The sequence below is a fragment of the Chiroxiphia lanceolata genome, chromosome 4 (genome assembly GCF_009829145.1).
Source record: "Chiroxiphia lanceolata isolate bChiLan1 chromosome 4, bChiLan1.pri, whole genome shotgun sequence".
NCBI classification, from domain to species: domain Eukaryota; kingdom Metazoa; phylum Chordata; class Aves; order Passeriformes; family Pipridae; genus Chiroxiphia; species Chiroxiphia lanceolata.
The window spans coordinates 50,299,531-50,314,586 of NC_045640.1; the positions used below are offsets into that span (position 1 = coordinate 50,299,531).

The window sequence follows — 15,056 nt, forward strand, 5'->3', positions numbered from 1 at the left end:
GCTTATAGACTCATGTCTCAATACACACAACTGTAAAAGCCATACATTTTGGAAGTAACAGCAGAAATTTAAAAAGTTGGAGGATATCTAAAATGTAAACATGATTCCATTTTGGTCAATCACATACCTTTTATAAATTGCATCAGGACTAGAACTAACAGAGGTTTGTACATGGAAGTGGTTCAAAGCTGCACCAAGGAAGGTATAGACTGGACATTAGGAAGCATTTCATTACTGAGAGGGTGGTCAAAAAAGAAAGAGGCTTCCTAGAGAGGTGGTGATGCCTCAGGCCTGCCAGTTTAAGAGGCATTTGGGCAATGCCTTAACAACAACCTAATTTAACTTGGTCAGCCCTGAAGTGGTATGGTAGTTGGCCTTGACAATTATGACAGGTCCCTTCAAACTGAAATAGTCTATTCTATTCTATCTCATTCCGCTTCAGAAATATGACTAAGCAAATGAAATGCAAGTCATGATGTGAAAATCTTTAGTTCTGCAAGAGTAAATAATCCTCATCAAAAAAACTGAACCATCTTAAATGTATAATCTAAATAATACATTAAAACTGCAATCATCTGTAATTCTTTTCTGTAGTAAATAGCTGTGACAGCAAGGTGGTCTAATTAGACTTACAAACAGAACTTCTACATACATATAACACAAACTGTGAGCAAAGAAAGTATACCACGCATGCTATTAAATTAAGATTCGCTGGCAAATTAAATTTACTGTGGATAAAAAAAACAAAGGGAGTTTTTAACTGAAACATTCTCTACTTTGTCTATCAACGTTAGTAAGAGGAAATTTATTTACCACTTATAGGGGTAATCTGTTTGAAAGCTTGAATTGCATTTCTCAGATCCAGTTTAAAACCCTGAGAGAACCAGTGACTATTTTCTGAGCATGCCAGGTAGGATTTAGTAGTAAAATATTGAGAATTCAACTGATATAACAATGATTAGGCTGCAGTAGGAAAAGAATTACAAAACAGAGGACAGTAGCACTTAGAACAGCAGAGGCAAGCATGCAGATGTATCCAACTGAAAAGTAAAATCAATTTTCATATCAGGAAATGTCTTTTTGTCCTGTGTGACTGTTGCTTCCAGGCTAAATGGACAACCATTTGAAGTTTCCCTAAATCAGAAAATGGCATCAGCATTATTGTGATCTTGAGTGAAGGAAGCCAAAATATCTCTCTCAGCATCTTGTTAAGCTAGCAAAAACTCCCAAAAATTGTACTGAAAATCAATTTCATAGATCAATGTCATTAGTAACCATTTCAGGAAACATGAAGAAAAGAGAAAGCAAGCAGGAAACACAGGCAGGAAACAGCAGAAGCTGAGTTTTCTTCACAGTTTAACCAAGTCCAAGAGCCTCCTTACAACAAAAAATTTCCAAATATATATTCATTATGTGGTTTTGTATGTTATGCATCTTTTTCACAATTTTCTTTCAAACAGAAGAGAAGAGATCTTGACAAAAGCATGAACTAAAACTTTAGCCCAAACCCTGAACGTTGGAAAGTGTTCATTCACTTCGGACAAAATACTGGAACTTGTCACAGAAATTCAAGACAAATAATCCTCCCAAGCATTTCAGCAGACTACAAAGGCTATTTTAACACAAGAAATAAATCCAAAACATCCACATAAGTCTGAAGAAGCATGATGTAATATAGACAGAAGCAAATCTAAGTTTGGTTTTGTTCTGGGCTTTTTTTTTCTTCCATGCTAAAGGAAAGAATCTATAACTAAAGCAGGGTGTGCAACATCCCAGTAAACATTTCTCTCAGGACAAAACCAGAGGAAAACAGCGTTAGAAGGATGGACACTTTCTATAAAATATAAATCTACTAATGGTACACATGTGAGTTTTGTCACAGCCTTGTGAACTACACATAGATCCAAACCAGACGAAATCAACTTGAAATTTTACCTTATTTTTACAGCTTTTATATCATAGACAAGAATACATGATTGTATTCAGTTAGGTAATTTTGAATTATTTTTTGTAAACGTATAGCTCTTCACTAACTTCTTACTGTCTGGCAGTATGCATGAGACATTTTAGAGGACACTCTACAGCACGGTGGAAGAGGTATTCAATATTCACAACAGTGATGAAAACAATAAATGTGATAAATCAGGGGGGTTTTTTTCTGTAGAACCACAGCCCTTGGGCAACAGAACTGCCCTGCAATCCAGCAAAGCAAACTGCCCCTATAGGGCAGGGAAAAGTGCCACTCAGTATGTAGCTACCAAACTTTGCTAATTACTATTATTTTCATCACAATAAAATCATCATCATCGTGCTGCTTTGGGAGACACAGTCCATGTACAACTTTTGTGCCAATGACATTAACATCATGTAGTTTACTATTCTAGGTATAAAGAAAAGTTTATGAAAGTAGGAAACAGTGGAGGAAAATATGGTTCAGAATTCAAGGTCAATTTTTTGTTCCCAGTTTGGTCATCAGCTGTTGATGACCTGTGAGGGAAGTCCTGTCACCATGTGTCAGAAACAGACTGAATTTTACAACAGATTTAAAATTGCTTACCTGTTCCACAGAGCTCTGAAACACATTGAAAATCTACATATTTTCCTAGGAAACAGTTAAATGGCTTCACCAGAAGAAGGCACTGTTAAATATGCACACACGTACATAAAACCCCTTACCTTCCCCAGGACTGACTGCAGACGGTAGACTGGTCCAGTCTAGGGTCCAGTTGGGGCACGGATGTGGAAAAAACTTTGCTTCAATCCATTTTCCCTACATGAAAGTAAGAAAAAAATAAGTTAAGACCCTGATCCTTTACCACTAAAGTTCGTATCAAAATTCTCACTGAATTTAATGGTATCAGATCAACAACACCTTCAGCCTAATTGAAACTAAATAGGCAGATGACTCTACATTATATGAAAGTCAAATTATATGAGATTCAAATCATGTATTTCTCTCATTTTCACAAGAAAGTCCTGTTAATTTTTTAGGAAATGCTGTCAACCTCTATGCAAAAAATACTGAGAGTTATGGAACATGATGGACAGTTTTCTTTAACAAAACTCATTAGAGTTCCCAGATGTTCAAAGTTCTAACAAATAGCAAAAAAAAAAAAACAGAAAGAGTTGTATAATGAAGCCAAACATAAAAGCAACAGGGTTTTTTGTCATCCTTTACATGAATATCTTTAAAAGATGAATACAATATGAAAATGTAAACAAAAAGTCACTTTGATTATTCTGAATTATTGACAGGGCTTTCAGCAGTCCTATCTTTCCTCAATTCCTGAATTTATCAAATATCAGAAAAAAAAGAAAAAGTAAAATCAATTCTAAGTCAATGCATATCAGATATAAGAAAAGCAAGATGTATTAAACTGCTCAAGGCTGTCAGAATTAGCTTCTACAATTCCAATAAAATTTTACCTACTACAAATCAAGCAGAATATTGCTACTAAAGATAACTCATTAAAAAGCTTAAATTACCATTAATTTAGTCATAGTTGGCCTTGGACCACCTATAAAATGACTGTCTTCGTTCTCCTCTTCTAACTCATCAGGAACTGAAGAGAAGTCCTGTGCCTGTTCCTCTGGAGCAGACATCAACTCTGGAAGCTGGAGAAGCTCCATATTGCATTTGCCAGCAGCTTTCTTTACTCCGGGTACTTCTTGAACTCTTCGATACCAAGTGGATATCAGTGGTAAATTTACCAGGTTTCTGCCTTGTTTCTTGCTGGAAACCTAAAAAATTAAAATGGGAGGGTTTCTTCCTACAAGCCACTAGAAGGCATGAACTACAGAAGTGAGCTCAGCTCCATGCCAGGCATGTGTATTCATAGCATGATGGTAATAAAACTGCAGGTGGAATTGCCAGTTGGCCATTTAGACTTCATCTGCAATCCCTGTTTGCTTAATAAGATGAAAAGATTTACATGACCAATGTTATTCATAATTTCAATCAGTAACAAAAAAGATCAATTTAAATAATGTTCTTAACTGCATGCCATTTCCTAACATAGGAATGATTCATTTTGGTTGGCAGTCAGAGAAAAAAACCCAGTGCAGTAATTTGCCATGAATACTGAACTCAAAGCAAGACCATCTGAATGTTGTTCTTTCCCACAAGTAGCCTGAAGTTCTTAAAAGCTCATCCACCAACAGCTGTTTTGCTAGGATCTGCAAGCCTGAAATACCTTACACTATGTGGCAACAGCAAAACAGAAACAGGCATACATTATCCTCCTTCTTTACTAAAGTCTTTTCACTACATCTGCAACTTTTTCTAGTAGTAGTGAATCAAATTTATTTCTTTTTTTTTTAAAGTCATGTATTTATTCAGACTTTTTACAATCTTAATTACATATTTTATACAATAATGGTAACCAGTATATTTCTTTTGTGAATTAAGTGTATATGATTATGAGTTGATGTGGCCTTTAATAGAAATTAGAATTTTAAGTGTAAAAAATAAAATAAAAAATTTCTTTAGTAAGAATATGTTGCACATATTAAAAAAATTACACCACATCACAATTTACATGAAGTCCAGTTACTTTTAAAAAGGATGCATTTGATGAAATTAAATCACTTTCTTTAGATTCCCAAATTTTTCAAAACAGTGAAGATTGTCCTCTTAACAGGAGAGGTTGTGAAGTCTCCATCCTTCGAAACACACTCAAAACATGACTGGACATGATCCTGGGCTCTAGCTGACCCTTCTTCAAGTAGGGGGGTTAGACAAGATGAGCTCCAGAGGTGCCCTCCAATCTTAATTATTCCAACCTGAACTACTTTGTGATGGTGTGCCTGTTTTAAACATAAAATTAAAAATCACGATTACAGGAAAAGGTAGAAAAGGCCATGCAAAACCAGCATTCTTCCACGTATCTGTCCGCAGTATGGAAGTAGAAATTGGTAAAGAACACTTGAAATGACGTGAAATTTCAAGCAGCTCTCTTGCATGCTGTGTTTATAACACGCTTAGGATAATCAGAAGTAATTAGCAATAGCTAAAGGAGCAAAGGAAGGATGAACTGTGTGATTTTAGCATCTAATTTAATACTCTAACAGTAACACAGGCAAAGATACAATAATTCAGTTAAGGAAGAAGTCTTTTGGAAAGCAATTCTAAGAGGCATTGTTACACTTGTTATCAAGTGTTCTAAATTGTATTTTAAAAACTGAAGAGTGGTGTCTGCCAGATGAAGAACTGAGCTTCTGTTACACTTTTATTAATTTTCAACAGTTACAACTAATAGAAAGTGTACCAAAGCTAACCTCAGGAAGATAACTGAATTGGAACGAGGTAATGAAAAACAACTCTTCAGCTTCATTATCTTACTTTTGGTAATTATAACTACAATCAGCTAGTCAGGTCCGCTCACATTTATGGTGTGTTACTTTCCAGACACACACTCACTGAAGACTTCATTATTATTCACACCCTTAAATCAATGGAAATGCAACTACAGTGATTTTTTTAAACACAATCCAGGAAGTCCAGTTATACAAGTGACAAATTACATTTTAATACGGAATTAAACTCTGGCACTTCCATCAAGAGCAGTTTCAACTCACTGCTTGCAAGAAGCTTTCAGATGCATGTTATTCAATTTCAATGATAACTGTAGGAATCAAGGTATAATTTCTTAGAAAATGATCACTTATCAGAGAAGAGAAATAAAGTAACATTATCTGAGAGCTCTTGTAATTCAGAAAAAAATGAAACTGAAAGCCAGGTTTTTAGGGCAATCCTTGGCATGATCTACACAACTGTATTATAAAATATATAGTTCATAAACTGCTGACCAGGGCTTAAGGGTCACACATACAAAATAAATACATCATTCTCAGCTGCTCACAGTACACCTACAGAACAATCTCAATTGCATTGCTGAAATCAATTAAGCATCTGATCCAAAAATCTTCGCATGCCCAGCATCAGTAAATCAAAAAATTACTATAAAAAGTTATGGTCTTCTTATTTAAAAAGGTCTTGGAAAAACAAAGATTGAAATACTTTAAAGATTTTTAAATAGTAGGAAAGCATTTTGTCTTATTTTGTCTTAATACTTTTGTTTAGTATCATCCATGCAGAAGTTGCCGTTCATCTTCAATTACGTGGTTCATAAAACAAACAAAGCAGATGTGAATTAAGAACCATTTCTGTAAAATAATTCATCATCCTAATTCAGAGGCAGCCATATTAACCTACTTCTGGACTCCAATATTGCTATCATCAATCCACTGAGGATTATGATATTGGCTAAAGAAGTTATAAAGTGGACGTTTATTACATTATTAATGTTCGATAGTCCCGATCTTGATTTTAGAGATTGTTTCTCTCAATCTGACCAGCAGCATCTTCTTCAGGAATTCCCTTTGTTTTCAAACACCATAAGGCAAATTCGGCAAAGCAACTTGCAAAATCAAAATGTCAATACCAACCTCACTCAGAGCTCTTCCTGGCAAGAGACACCAGCTTAGCTATAAGTCTCATAGCATAACTGCAGGAATTCTGGTAGCAGGCAAACTCACTGTATCATTTCATTGTAATGGGAAATAAAGACATAGCTGTCATTTCCTTAAATCATTCCTGTGTGTATATCCTTATAAAACTAAGTACACAGATTGTGCTGAGTAAGATTCTTGCATAGTCTTGCCACAGAAGTTTTTCCCACTCTAGAATTGAAGTTGAGCTCAAGTCACTTGTACCAGTATTCTAAAATTACTATTTTCTGGTCAACTTGGTACCAAAATATTTCAGTATAATATTTTAACAGTTAACAGTGTTTACTAAGTATTTATATGCTATGTATTTAAAAGTAATCTCACCAATCCCTGGTTTTTGTGTTTGTACAAAAACAAAGACATATCCTCTGTTTTGGGTGAAGGTCACACTGTAAATGCCATAATACCTTTTAAATAACATATTTTACAACTTTCGAGTTCTTAAAAAACATACATACACACTAGTTAATATTTGCAGAATTTGTCATCTTACCAAGAACTGATGGATGCATGGCAATAGCACTATATCTGCCACAGTAAAATAAAGTCCTTCTGCAAAGATGTGGTCCAAGAGCGGAAGGTCAGAAGTTTTTGTTCTCCTGATGTGGGAGGCCTCTCTGTTGACTGCATCTGATGCTTCCTGGACAAGCAGCTTGGAGAAAGCTAAACTCAGTTCCAAACTTGGGGGTGGATGCTCATGCACTTCCCCTGCTTTTAATTCCCTTTCTGCTTCTTCACCAAGTATGGGCACTGCAGCCTTGGCACCTGCCTTCTGCTGTTGAAGTTTTTGCCTACGAATTTTGTCATCATTATGTACTCGGACAGGTTCTCCAAGCTTCCTTTCAAACTGTAAAATGTCAGGAGGAATAGCCTGACAGCGCTCAGGAGATGCCGTCAAAAACCTTTCCACAGCCAGAGGAATGCTGATCTCACAAAGTCTGGTCCACTGGCTAACCTGTCAAATAAATTTATGTAATTAATGTCTCTACAGAAAGAGAAACAAAATCCAGGATACATTTTTGTTCACTTTAAGGAAAGAAATTCCAGATTTCTTTGGTAATCTTAGAAACTCAGATATTCTCTATTACTTTTGCTACAGCAGAATTAGGAAGCTAAACCTTATATATAACAGAATGAACAGTTATCCAGTATAGCATATTTTTATTCCTTATTATTGATGTAATATTAGGGTGGCTGCATAACTCATGACAAGGAAAGCTGTGATCAATTTCTATATGTCATCTCTACCAATGGTAATAAGATCCAATTACACCAAACAGATTTTGAGCATATTTATTTTCAGAAATGCATTATATTATTAGTGGGGTTTTAATATGCAACATCAAAAAAAACTTTTGCCTAACTGAACAGCACTTCAAAAAAATGACTTATGTTTTTTGACACTGTTATCCTTGTCCTCTTTTTCTTATTACCTGTACTTAAAGGTTTTACAGTTTTTAAACTCTTTTCTTATTCAGTTCACTGACTTTGCAGCCCTCTGAAATACAGAATGAAGCTCTCCAGCAGTTCCAAAAGATTACAGAGGTTTCTTGAGTATGTCAGGGGCAACTCCTTTACACCAGCACTGTGTGCACTAACACAGAGATGTGCTCCTCCAGATCTGCTACACACCAACAGGGATGAACCAGGTTGGAGACACAGTAATCAGTGGCAACCATGGATGTAGCAATCCTGACGGGCTGGAGCTCAACCTCCTGAGAGATTGAGGAAGGCAAGTCTAGATGGATGAGCTGTCAGATGAGTAAACTGCTATGTGATAAACAGACTGAAATCTCAGCTCCAAGGGTAGTGTTGGTTAATGGTTCACGTGCTACCTGAAGGTCAGTTAGCAGTGGAAATCTTTAAGGGTCTATGCTGGGGCCCATCCTATTTGATCATCTTTACCTGGAGGGGGGTGATGGATTACACTCACATCAAGGACAACAGTGAGTTGAGCAGAGCAGTCAACAAACTCCATGAAAGAGCTGCTGTTCACATGGGCCCGCACAGGCTAGAGAATGGGCTGACAGGAATAGAATATTCCACACCTAGGAGGGACTAAACTCCTGGAATGGTACAGGCTAGGGACTGGCTGCCTGGCCACGTTAGCCACTCTGCTGAAAAGTCAGTGGACAACTTGACGAGGATAAGCTAAACATAAGCCAGCAGTGCACCCTGGCAGTGAAGGCTAACAGTACTGTGGTGCTCTTGAAATCAAAATTAAAAATAAATTAGATAGTTTTTAGTTTACTTCAAACTTCAGAACTCATTTATACTGCTAGTCATGAAACAGAGATCTAACATACTTATTGAATTTTAAGGGGTTTTTGTGCTGGTAAGTAGTATCTTCAAAAATAATTATTTTCATCTTTATGCCAAAGTACAGATATTTCTCTATTAAGGAAATTTCATTTTCTAAGCAAATTTAATTTCTCACTAAGAGAAGTTAGTTTACATCAATATTAAGAGTCTACTTCAGAGTACTTAATGCTAATAAAAAAATATTTTAATGTATCTAAGAGAAAGAAAGGCACTCACTTCAGCACAAGCTTTTAAGCAAGTCTTCTTAAAGCCCAAGAGTTCCAAAACATCCTTTTTAGATGGATCTGCCTCGTACGTTTTCTGTATTATATGTCTTAAGACAACAGAAAGCCCAGCTCGGCAGAATTTGCCATCTTTCACGACAACTGCAGGTAAACTGCAGCTCTGCACAACGTCTGGAAGCTGACACCTGGAGATTAATGCACCTCAAGATCGCCAGGGAGGTTTTTCGTCACACACTGATCACCCACATCTTCGCCAGTTGGCACTAAGAAAATTTTAAATAATTTGCAGTCACAGTAGGATAGCAAAAACAGGGAGATAGATGTATGAAGAGGAAAGATACTCTCTCTGTACTGATGAGAAAAAGCCAAATATAAATGTTCTTCAGTGACGCAATCTTTCATCTTCCTCCTGAGTTGAAGTTCCTGAAATAGGAATCAGAGCACGACATTCATAAAAGAATACAGAACTTAGAACAAAAAAAGGTTTAAAACACTGGTTCTTCCACTATCTGCTACAACTGATTTTAACATAAGACACTACTACAGACATCCTGCCTGTATATTTGGACTGCAGGCCCTTTTTGAGAGAAAAGAACAGTTTCACATATACATTGTCTCTTCACATACAGAACATGGATAGGAAAAGTATTTGTGTATTTTTTTTTTTACATTTTAGCATATTTCTGACATCAAACAAAACAAACAAGAAAACGTTTTCTTTTCAATTTTTAAGTGCATAAACATTTTTAGCAAGGTTTTTTGCTTTTTTTGACTCAAAATCTCCCACAACATTAACCATGTATTATTGAAAAAGCAAGTTCCTGAGCACATATCTACAACAGTCAGTTCTGTAATACACACACTTGTCTTTCTGTAACTGCTAAAAGGCATTTATAGAGGGTATTTAGGCCATGGGAAATAATGTTGGTTTCTGTATTAAAAATTAATCTAGAGCCTGGTGACATAATAACTGAAGGACACATAGGAAAATAAACATTTCTCTCATGAATGCTACATGAACACCTCAAGCACCTAACTACTTTAAGCAGTTGAATATAACAGTAGCATAGCTGAAATTAATATCTTCTCAATATATTAAAAGCTAAAATTAATTATCCTCATTGTGGGTGGAAAAACTACATTTTTCCTATTACAATATTCCATACCAGTTTAACATAAAGCACTGATGCAATAATTTGAATGCTCCATTCCTCAGTGGAATCGTCCATTAACCTACAAATCACCTCTCGCATTGAAAAGCCTTAGACACTAGATGGGGCTCTTACAGCAAGCGTTACAGAAGACAACTCTAGCGCAGCAAGAGAAAGAAATTTAAATGTTGCTAAGGAAGGCCAGAATGTTTTTTATATACATATATACAAAGCATCGGTGACACTGGAAAAACATGAGTCTTTCAAATAACTGCCTGGATTAATAAGGTCTTTGTGCAGTTACATGAATATGATGGAATTATTTAAAAAGCAGAAAAGGGTTTTCATTTGATATATGCTGATTATTTGATTATTTTTTCTTCATGTAGACATGTACATCAAATTTACTACTTCATATTATCTATCATGGGGCCAAATCAACTGCCTAAAAGAAGGCAGTGGAAGAATAAAACCACATCCACCTGACACTAAGATCATACTAATGACTGTTATAGCAAAGTATTTTTAAACTATTACATGACATGTTATTGTCTCACAAGAACAGTGGCTCTACTATGAGTACTGTTGCTTTTCTTTAATTAATACACCTGCCACACAAAGAACAAGACAATACATAATGAAATACCTACTTTCCCAGAAGCTATTTAAGTTGGATAAATCTTGACAGCACTTAAGTCAAGACAGACTAAATATCCTAAGTACAGCTCTGTGGCAGAAATTACATAGTGAAGGCACTGCTAAGGAGGCAAGTCAGAAGAGTTAGTCTTACCTTTCAAATCCACAGTCACCAGCACTTAAACTCCTATTCTTGACTACAGTACTACTTTCAATATTAAACAGTACCCTCATATGTATTTGGGTTATTATTTTCATTTTCCACAGGAACTCAAGGAGCACACAAGTCCATCTTTTCCTGGCCACTCTGGCCACTCAGACATACACATACATCTTACCAATCACTTCAGTGATGAACGTTTTCTTCTGGTTGACCTTACTGGACACAATCAGTTATTTTGGTCATTATCATGCTATATAGAACTGATAAATACTTTGGTAAATTCTGATAAGGTTTCTATTTCCAAAGTATATTATTCTATGGTTTCCAACTACTGTAACCTGTTGTTACAAATTATTCCACATCCATCACTCAGGACTGCCCAAATAAAACATTAATCTTTTCACCACATAGGTACTCTCAACAGGTACACTGACCCTTGCCCACTTTCATCCAGAGTAGCAGCTCTGAAGCACTGTCTCACCACAAAGGGTAATGTGTCATTAGACTAAAAATAAAACATAAGTATTTAAAAGATACCCAGTAGAGGTACTACTGCTTGAAAACTAGTAGACGAAGGGGTAAACAGCCTCAGTGTAAATTCTCCTCCAATCTGTTGAACAAAATTACTTCTACTCAGTAGCAATGAGTAACAGACAGCAGCTGTCAGACAGTCTCAGAGACAGTAACTTACTGGAAATAATGACTTGTTGGTCATTGGCCCAGTAAACGCAGCTGATGCTATCCTATTAATCTACCTGTATTCTTTAAGTTTGAAATATATCTGGTCAAATTAAACCATTCTCATCCTCAGGTATACAACTATCAAAAGTCATGCAAACCATATAAACCAATACTAGGATCTTGCTGAAGCAGGATATGCAGATGTAGTCCAGAACCACCCACTCCATTCTCTTTACAGGGTCAGAAAATGGGAATATGAATTCAGGCCATTTCATTTAGTCTGTAGTATCGTAACTTCAAGTTACTTCTCTCAACCATTTTAGGTAAAGCTCTGGATTTTGTACTGAAGAAAAGGTACATTCAGCAAAGGTCTGTTCTTCCAAATGCCTTGAAGAGAGAACCTCTGGGAGACAGCTGCACTAGACAGTTTGAGGGTGGTTACTAACCTCCTCAAAACTCAGACTAACTTCTGTAAATATACACAGTCATTTACCACTATTCAGCTGCAACATGAGCTGAGTACGACATGAGAGAGAGACTGAATTATTTTTCTGAACCTAAATGAACTCCTATAAAGAACACAGAAACAGTGATATTTATGATCTACTTACTCAGTAAAGCACTCATAAAAATTTTAGAGATTGATTTAATTCAAGGTGAAGGGAGAGAAGAAGGGTTAAGCTAAGACTGCTGTTTCAGTTAATTAAACTCTCCTCACATAGGAGGAGTAAGGGAAAATCCAAAGATTAGTATTATGGTCAATATTATGAGAATTTTTTTTTTAAGGAGTCACATAAACAGTGACAGCATCAATACAGCAACAATTAATTATTCCATTTAGTAATTCTGAATCAAATAAGAACAAACTGTAAATTGTTAAGTTCTAAAAAAAAAAAGTGCAAGCAACTAGTATCTTACACTTAACAGTGGAAAAGATTCCAGAGGAGGTGACAACTCCAGCTCTCATTGCAAAAATACAAATGTCTCGTTTCTTTGGTTTTCAGGGAGAATTAAGAACATGGCACATTTCACAATATCAGGCTTAAATCTGAGAATAGGTACTTACATACACAAACGATTTCCAGACCTGAACAAATTAATCTCTCATCATTTATATGACAGCAATTCATTTTGGTTTGTACAGGCAATCAGATCTCTCTCAGCTAAAGGCCCTGATCCTGCAAGTTCTTATGGTACCTGACCTGAAGGCGTCTTTGCAATATACTGTTCTGCTATTTTAAAATATAGTCCTAAATTCTTCTCATACACTATACTACTGCATTTTTGATTCTCAAAGCCCCAAAGAACAGGAAATATCAACTACAGGGATGTTTAAAGCTACATACTTTTCAGACCAGGAGAGTAAACTTTAAAAGGTAAGGAGAGCAAGCATTGGAAAACCCCACTCTGCGTTTTGCATTGAGCTTTTCAATACCAACAGAGCTAATACTTTAATTCTTTAATTTCCACAAGAACTTTAAAAAGTAATTTTAACAAAATGGGCTTCTGTCATGTCTCCTTACATATTTCATTAGAATAGCAAAGCATTCAGTATGTATTTATTTGTAAAAACTTCCATGTCCCTTCAATCACAACAGTGATTGAACATCTCCCAAAAAGCCTTGCAAGGTACAAGTTGCCTGTGTTACCATTATACATGTGAAAAAATAGAAGCACAAAGAGAATTTTTAGTTCACTTTCACACAGGGAAACCTAAAAATTAAACATTTTTCTTAAAGGATTTGTTTTTCGGTTGGTTGTGAGATTTTGGGTTTTTTTAAGGCCAGTCTGTGACAATGAAAATTACAATCAAGCTAATTTTATTCTCAAGTCTCACAGAAGAGAAACTATATTAATCTGCCCAGGAGTTCTGTCTATAAGTGACTTTACCTGTGTTTCCATATTGTTTCCTGTGAGAAGATAAGGCCACTTTAAATTGTCACCTCAACTGAACTGTACACCCTTACACTGCCATATCCTACCCCTCTCCCATCTTTTACTTCAGAGAATTCCTCCTAACATCTTGACTCTAAGCACTGACATTTATAAAGTTGTTCCCTATATTTTTTGTTCCCAAGACAGGTGTTTTTCCACACTGTTTTGACTCTGCAGAGTCTACCTTCCTTGTGAATTAATGCACAGCCTTTCGTCTCAATAGCCTACCTGGCTGCCTGTTCTCACTTAAGTGTTTTCACATAACTGCTACCCTTCCATTAAATGTGATACATTGATTAATCCCTTGGCAGCTTACTAAGACAACAGCAGACATAGACACACACAGAAAAACAAAACATCCAACACAGAACTGACAAAATCTAACACGACATTGCACTATTTGCTCAAAACATTTTTCCCAGCACTTTTTTCTCTAATTAGACTATAAATTCTGTGGGAAGAGGTGGCTTTTTATTCTACTGGCCTTATTTACAATAGCCACTATTTGAAAGAGGGGAAACGAGAAGCAATGACTAATACAGGATTTGCATAATAATGTAAAGACAAGATAAATAATGTTGTCTATCTTTGGTATAAAAGTCACCGTGGCTATTTAAAGCAATAAACACTATGTAAGTATAATGCTTGCTAACTGTATTGGTTTTTACTATTTTCTCATCCCTTTCAACATGCACTAAACGACAGATTAATTAGTTTCACTCAGCTGCCACGTTAACAATGTAATAAAGAAAATCACTGCTTTAAAAACAAGCGTTTCCTGTGAAAATGAAAAACTAAAAAATTCAAAATTAATAAGTAAGTACATAAGCATCCTCTTCCTTTCAGTTTGAATGAAATTCCTTTCAGAATGAAAAAGATATCATTCATTTGATGATTACTACAGGGTAACACAGAACTTTTGCTAAAGCAGATGCATTAAGGCTTGAGAAACGCTCAATATAATGAAATTTAAAAACGCAACAAATATTTAAATTAGTGCAAAGCAATATGTGTGCCTTAAGGCACATAACTTTGGAGGATATATTTCTATTCAGACGATCCATTTGCTGTATGAGTCCAGAGCCACCACTGCACCCGCGCGGGAGCCCAGAAGCTTTTCATGAAGACCTTCAGAGAGGTCTACCAATAAAGTGGAAGTTGTGGATGGTTCAAGAAGGCAGGACACTGGTTACGAAGAACAGAATTAGAACTCAGGGAGGCAGCGCGCTGGAACTCGGTGGTCGCAGAGAACAACACGGCCGAGCTAGAACTCTCTCACAGACCCGCTCCACAAAACCTCTGCTCCCAGCTCCTCTCAGCGCTCTGCCACCCCACCAAAACCGGACCCGGGGATTTAACTCCGACTGCTTTCCCCGTTTTCCTTCTATTTTCCTTACCCGGCCCGGCCGCGTCCGCCCCGGCTCCGCCCCTTCC

The 15,056-nt window shown here is 36.3% G+C and overlaps 1 protein-coding gene across 1 annotated transcript in view; it reads right to left on the bottom strand.

The window, feature by feature from the left end:
• The window catches only part of GSTCD (glutathione S-transferase C-terminal domain containing), a 61,326-nt gene extending 46,321 nt beyond the window's left edge, over positions 1-15,005 (bottom strand). Inside the window, 6 exon segments of the mRNA XM_032685210.1 lie at positions 2,677-2,770; positions 3,487-3,741; positions 7,004-7,465; positions 9,049-9,251; positions 9,254-9,479; positions 13,578-15,005. Coding sequence (XP_032541101.1) covers positions 2,677-2,770; positions 3,487-3,741; positions 7,004-7,465; positions 9,049-9,251; positions 9,254-9,479; positions 13,578-13,589 — 1,252 coding nt within the window. The 5' untranslated portion in view covers positions 13,590-15,005.
• Between the last annotated feature and the right edge of the window lie 51 nt (positions 15,006-15,056).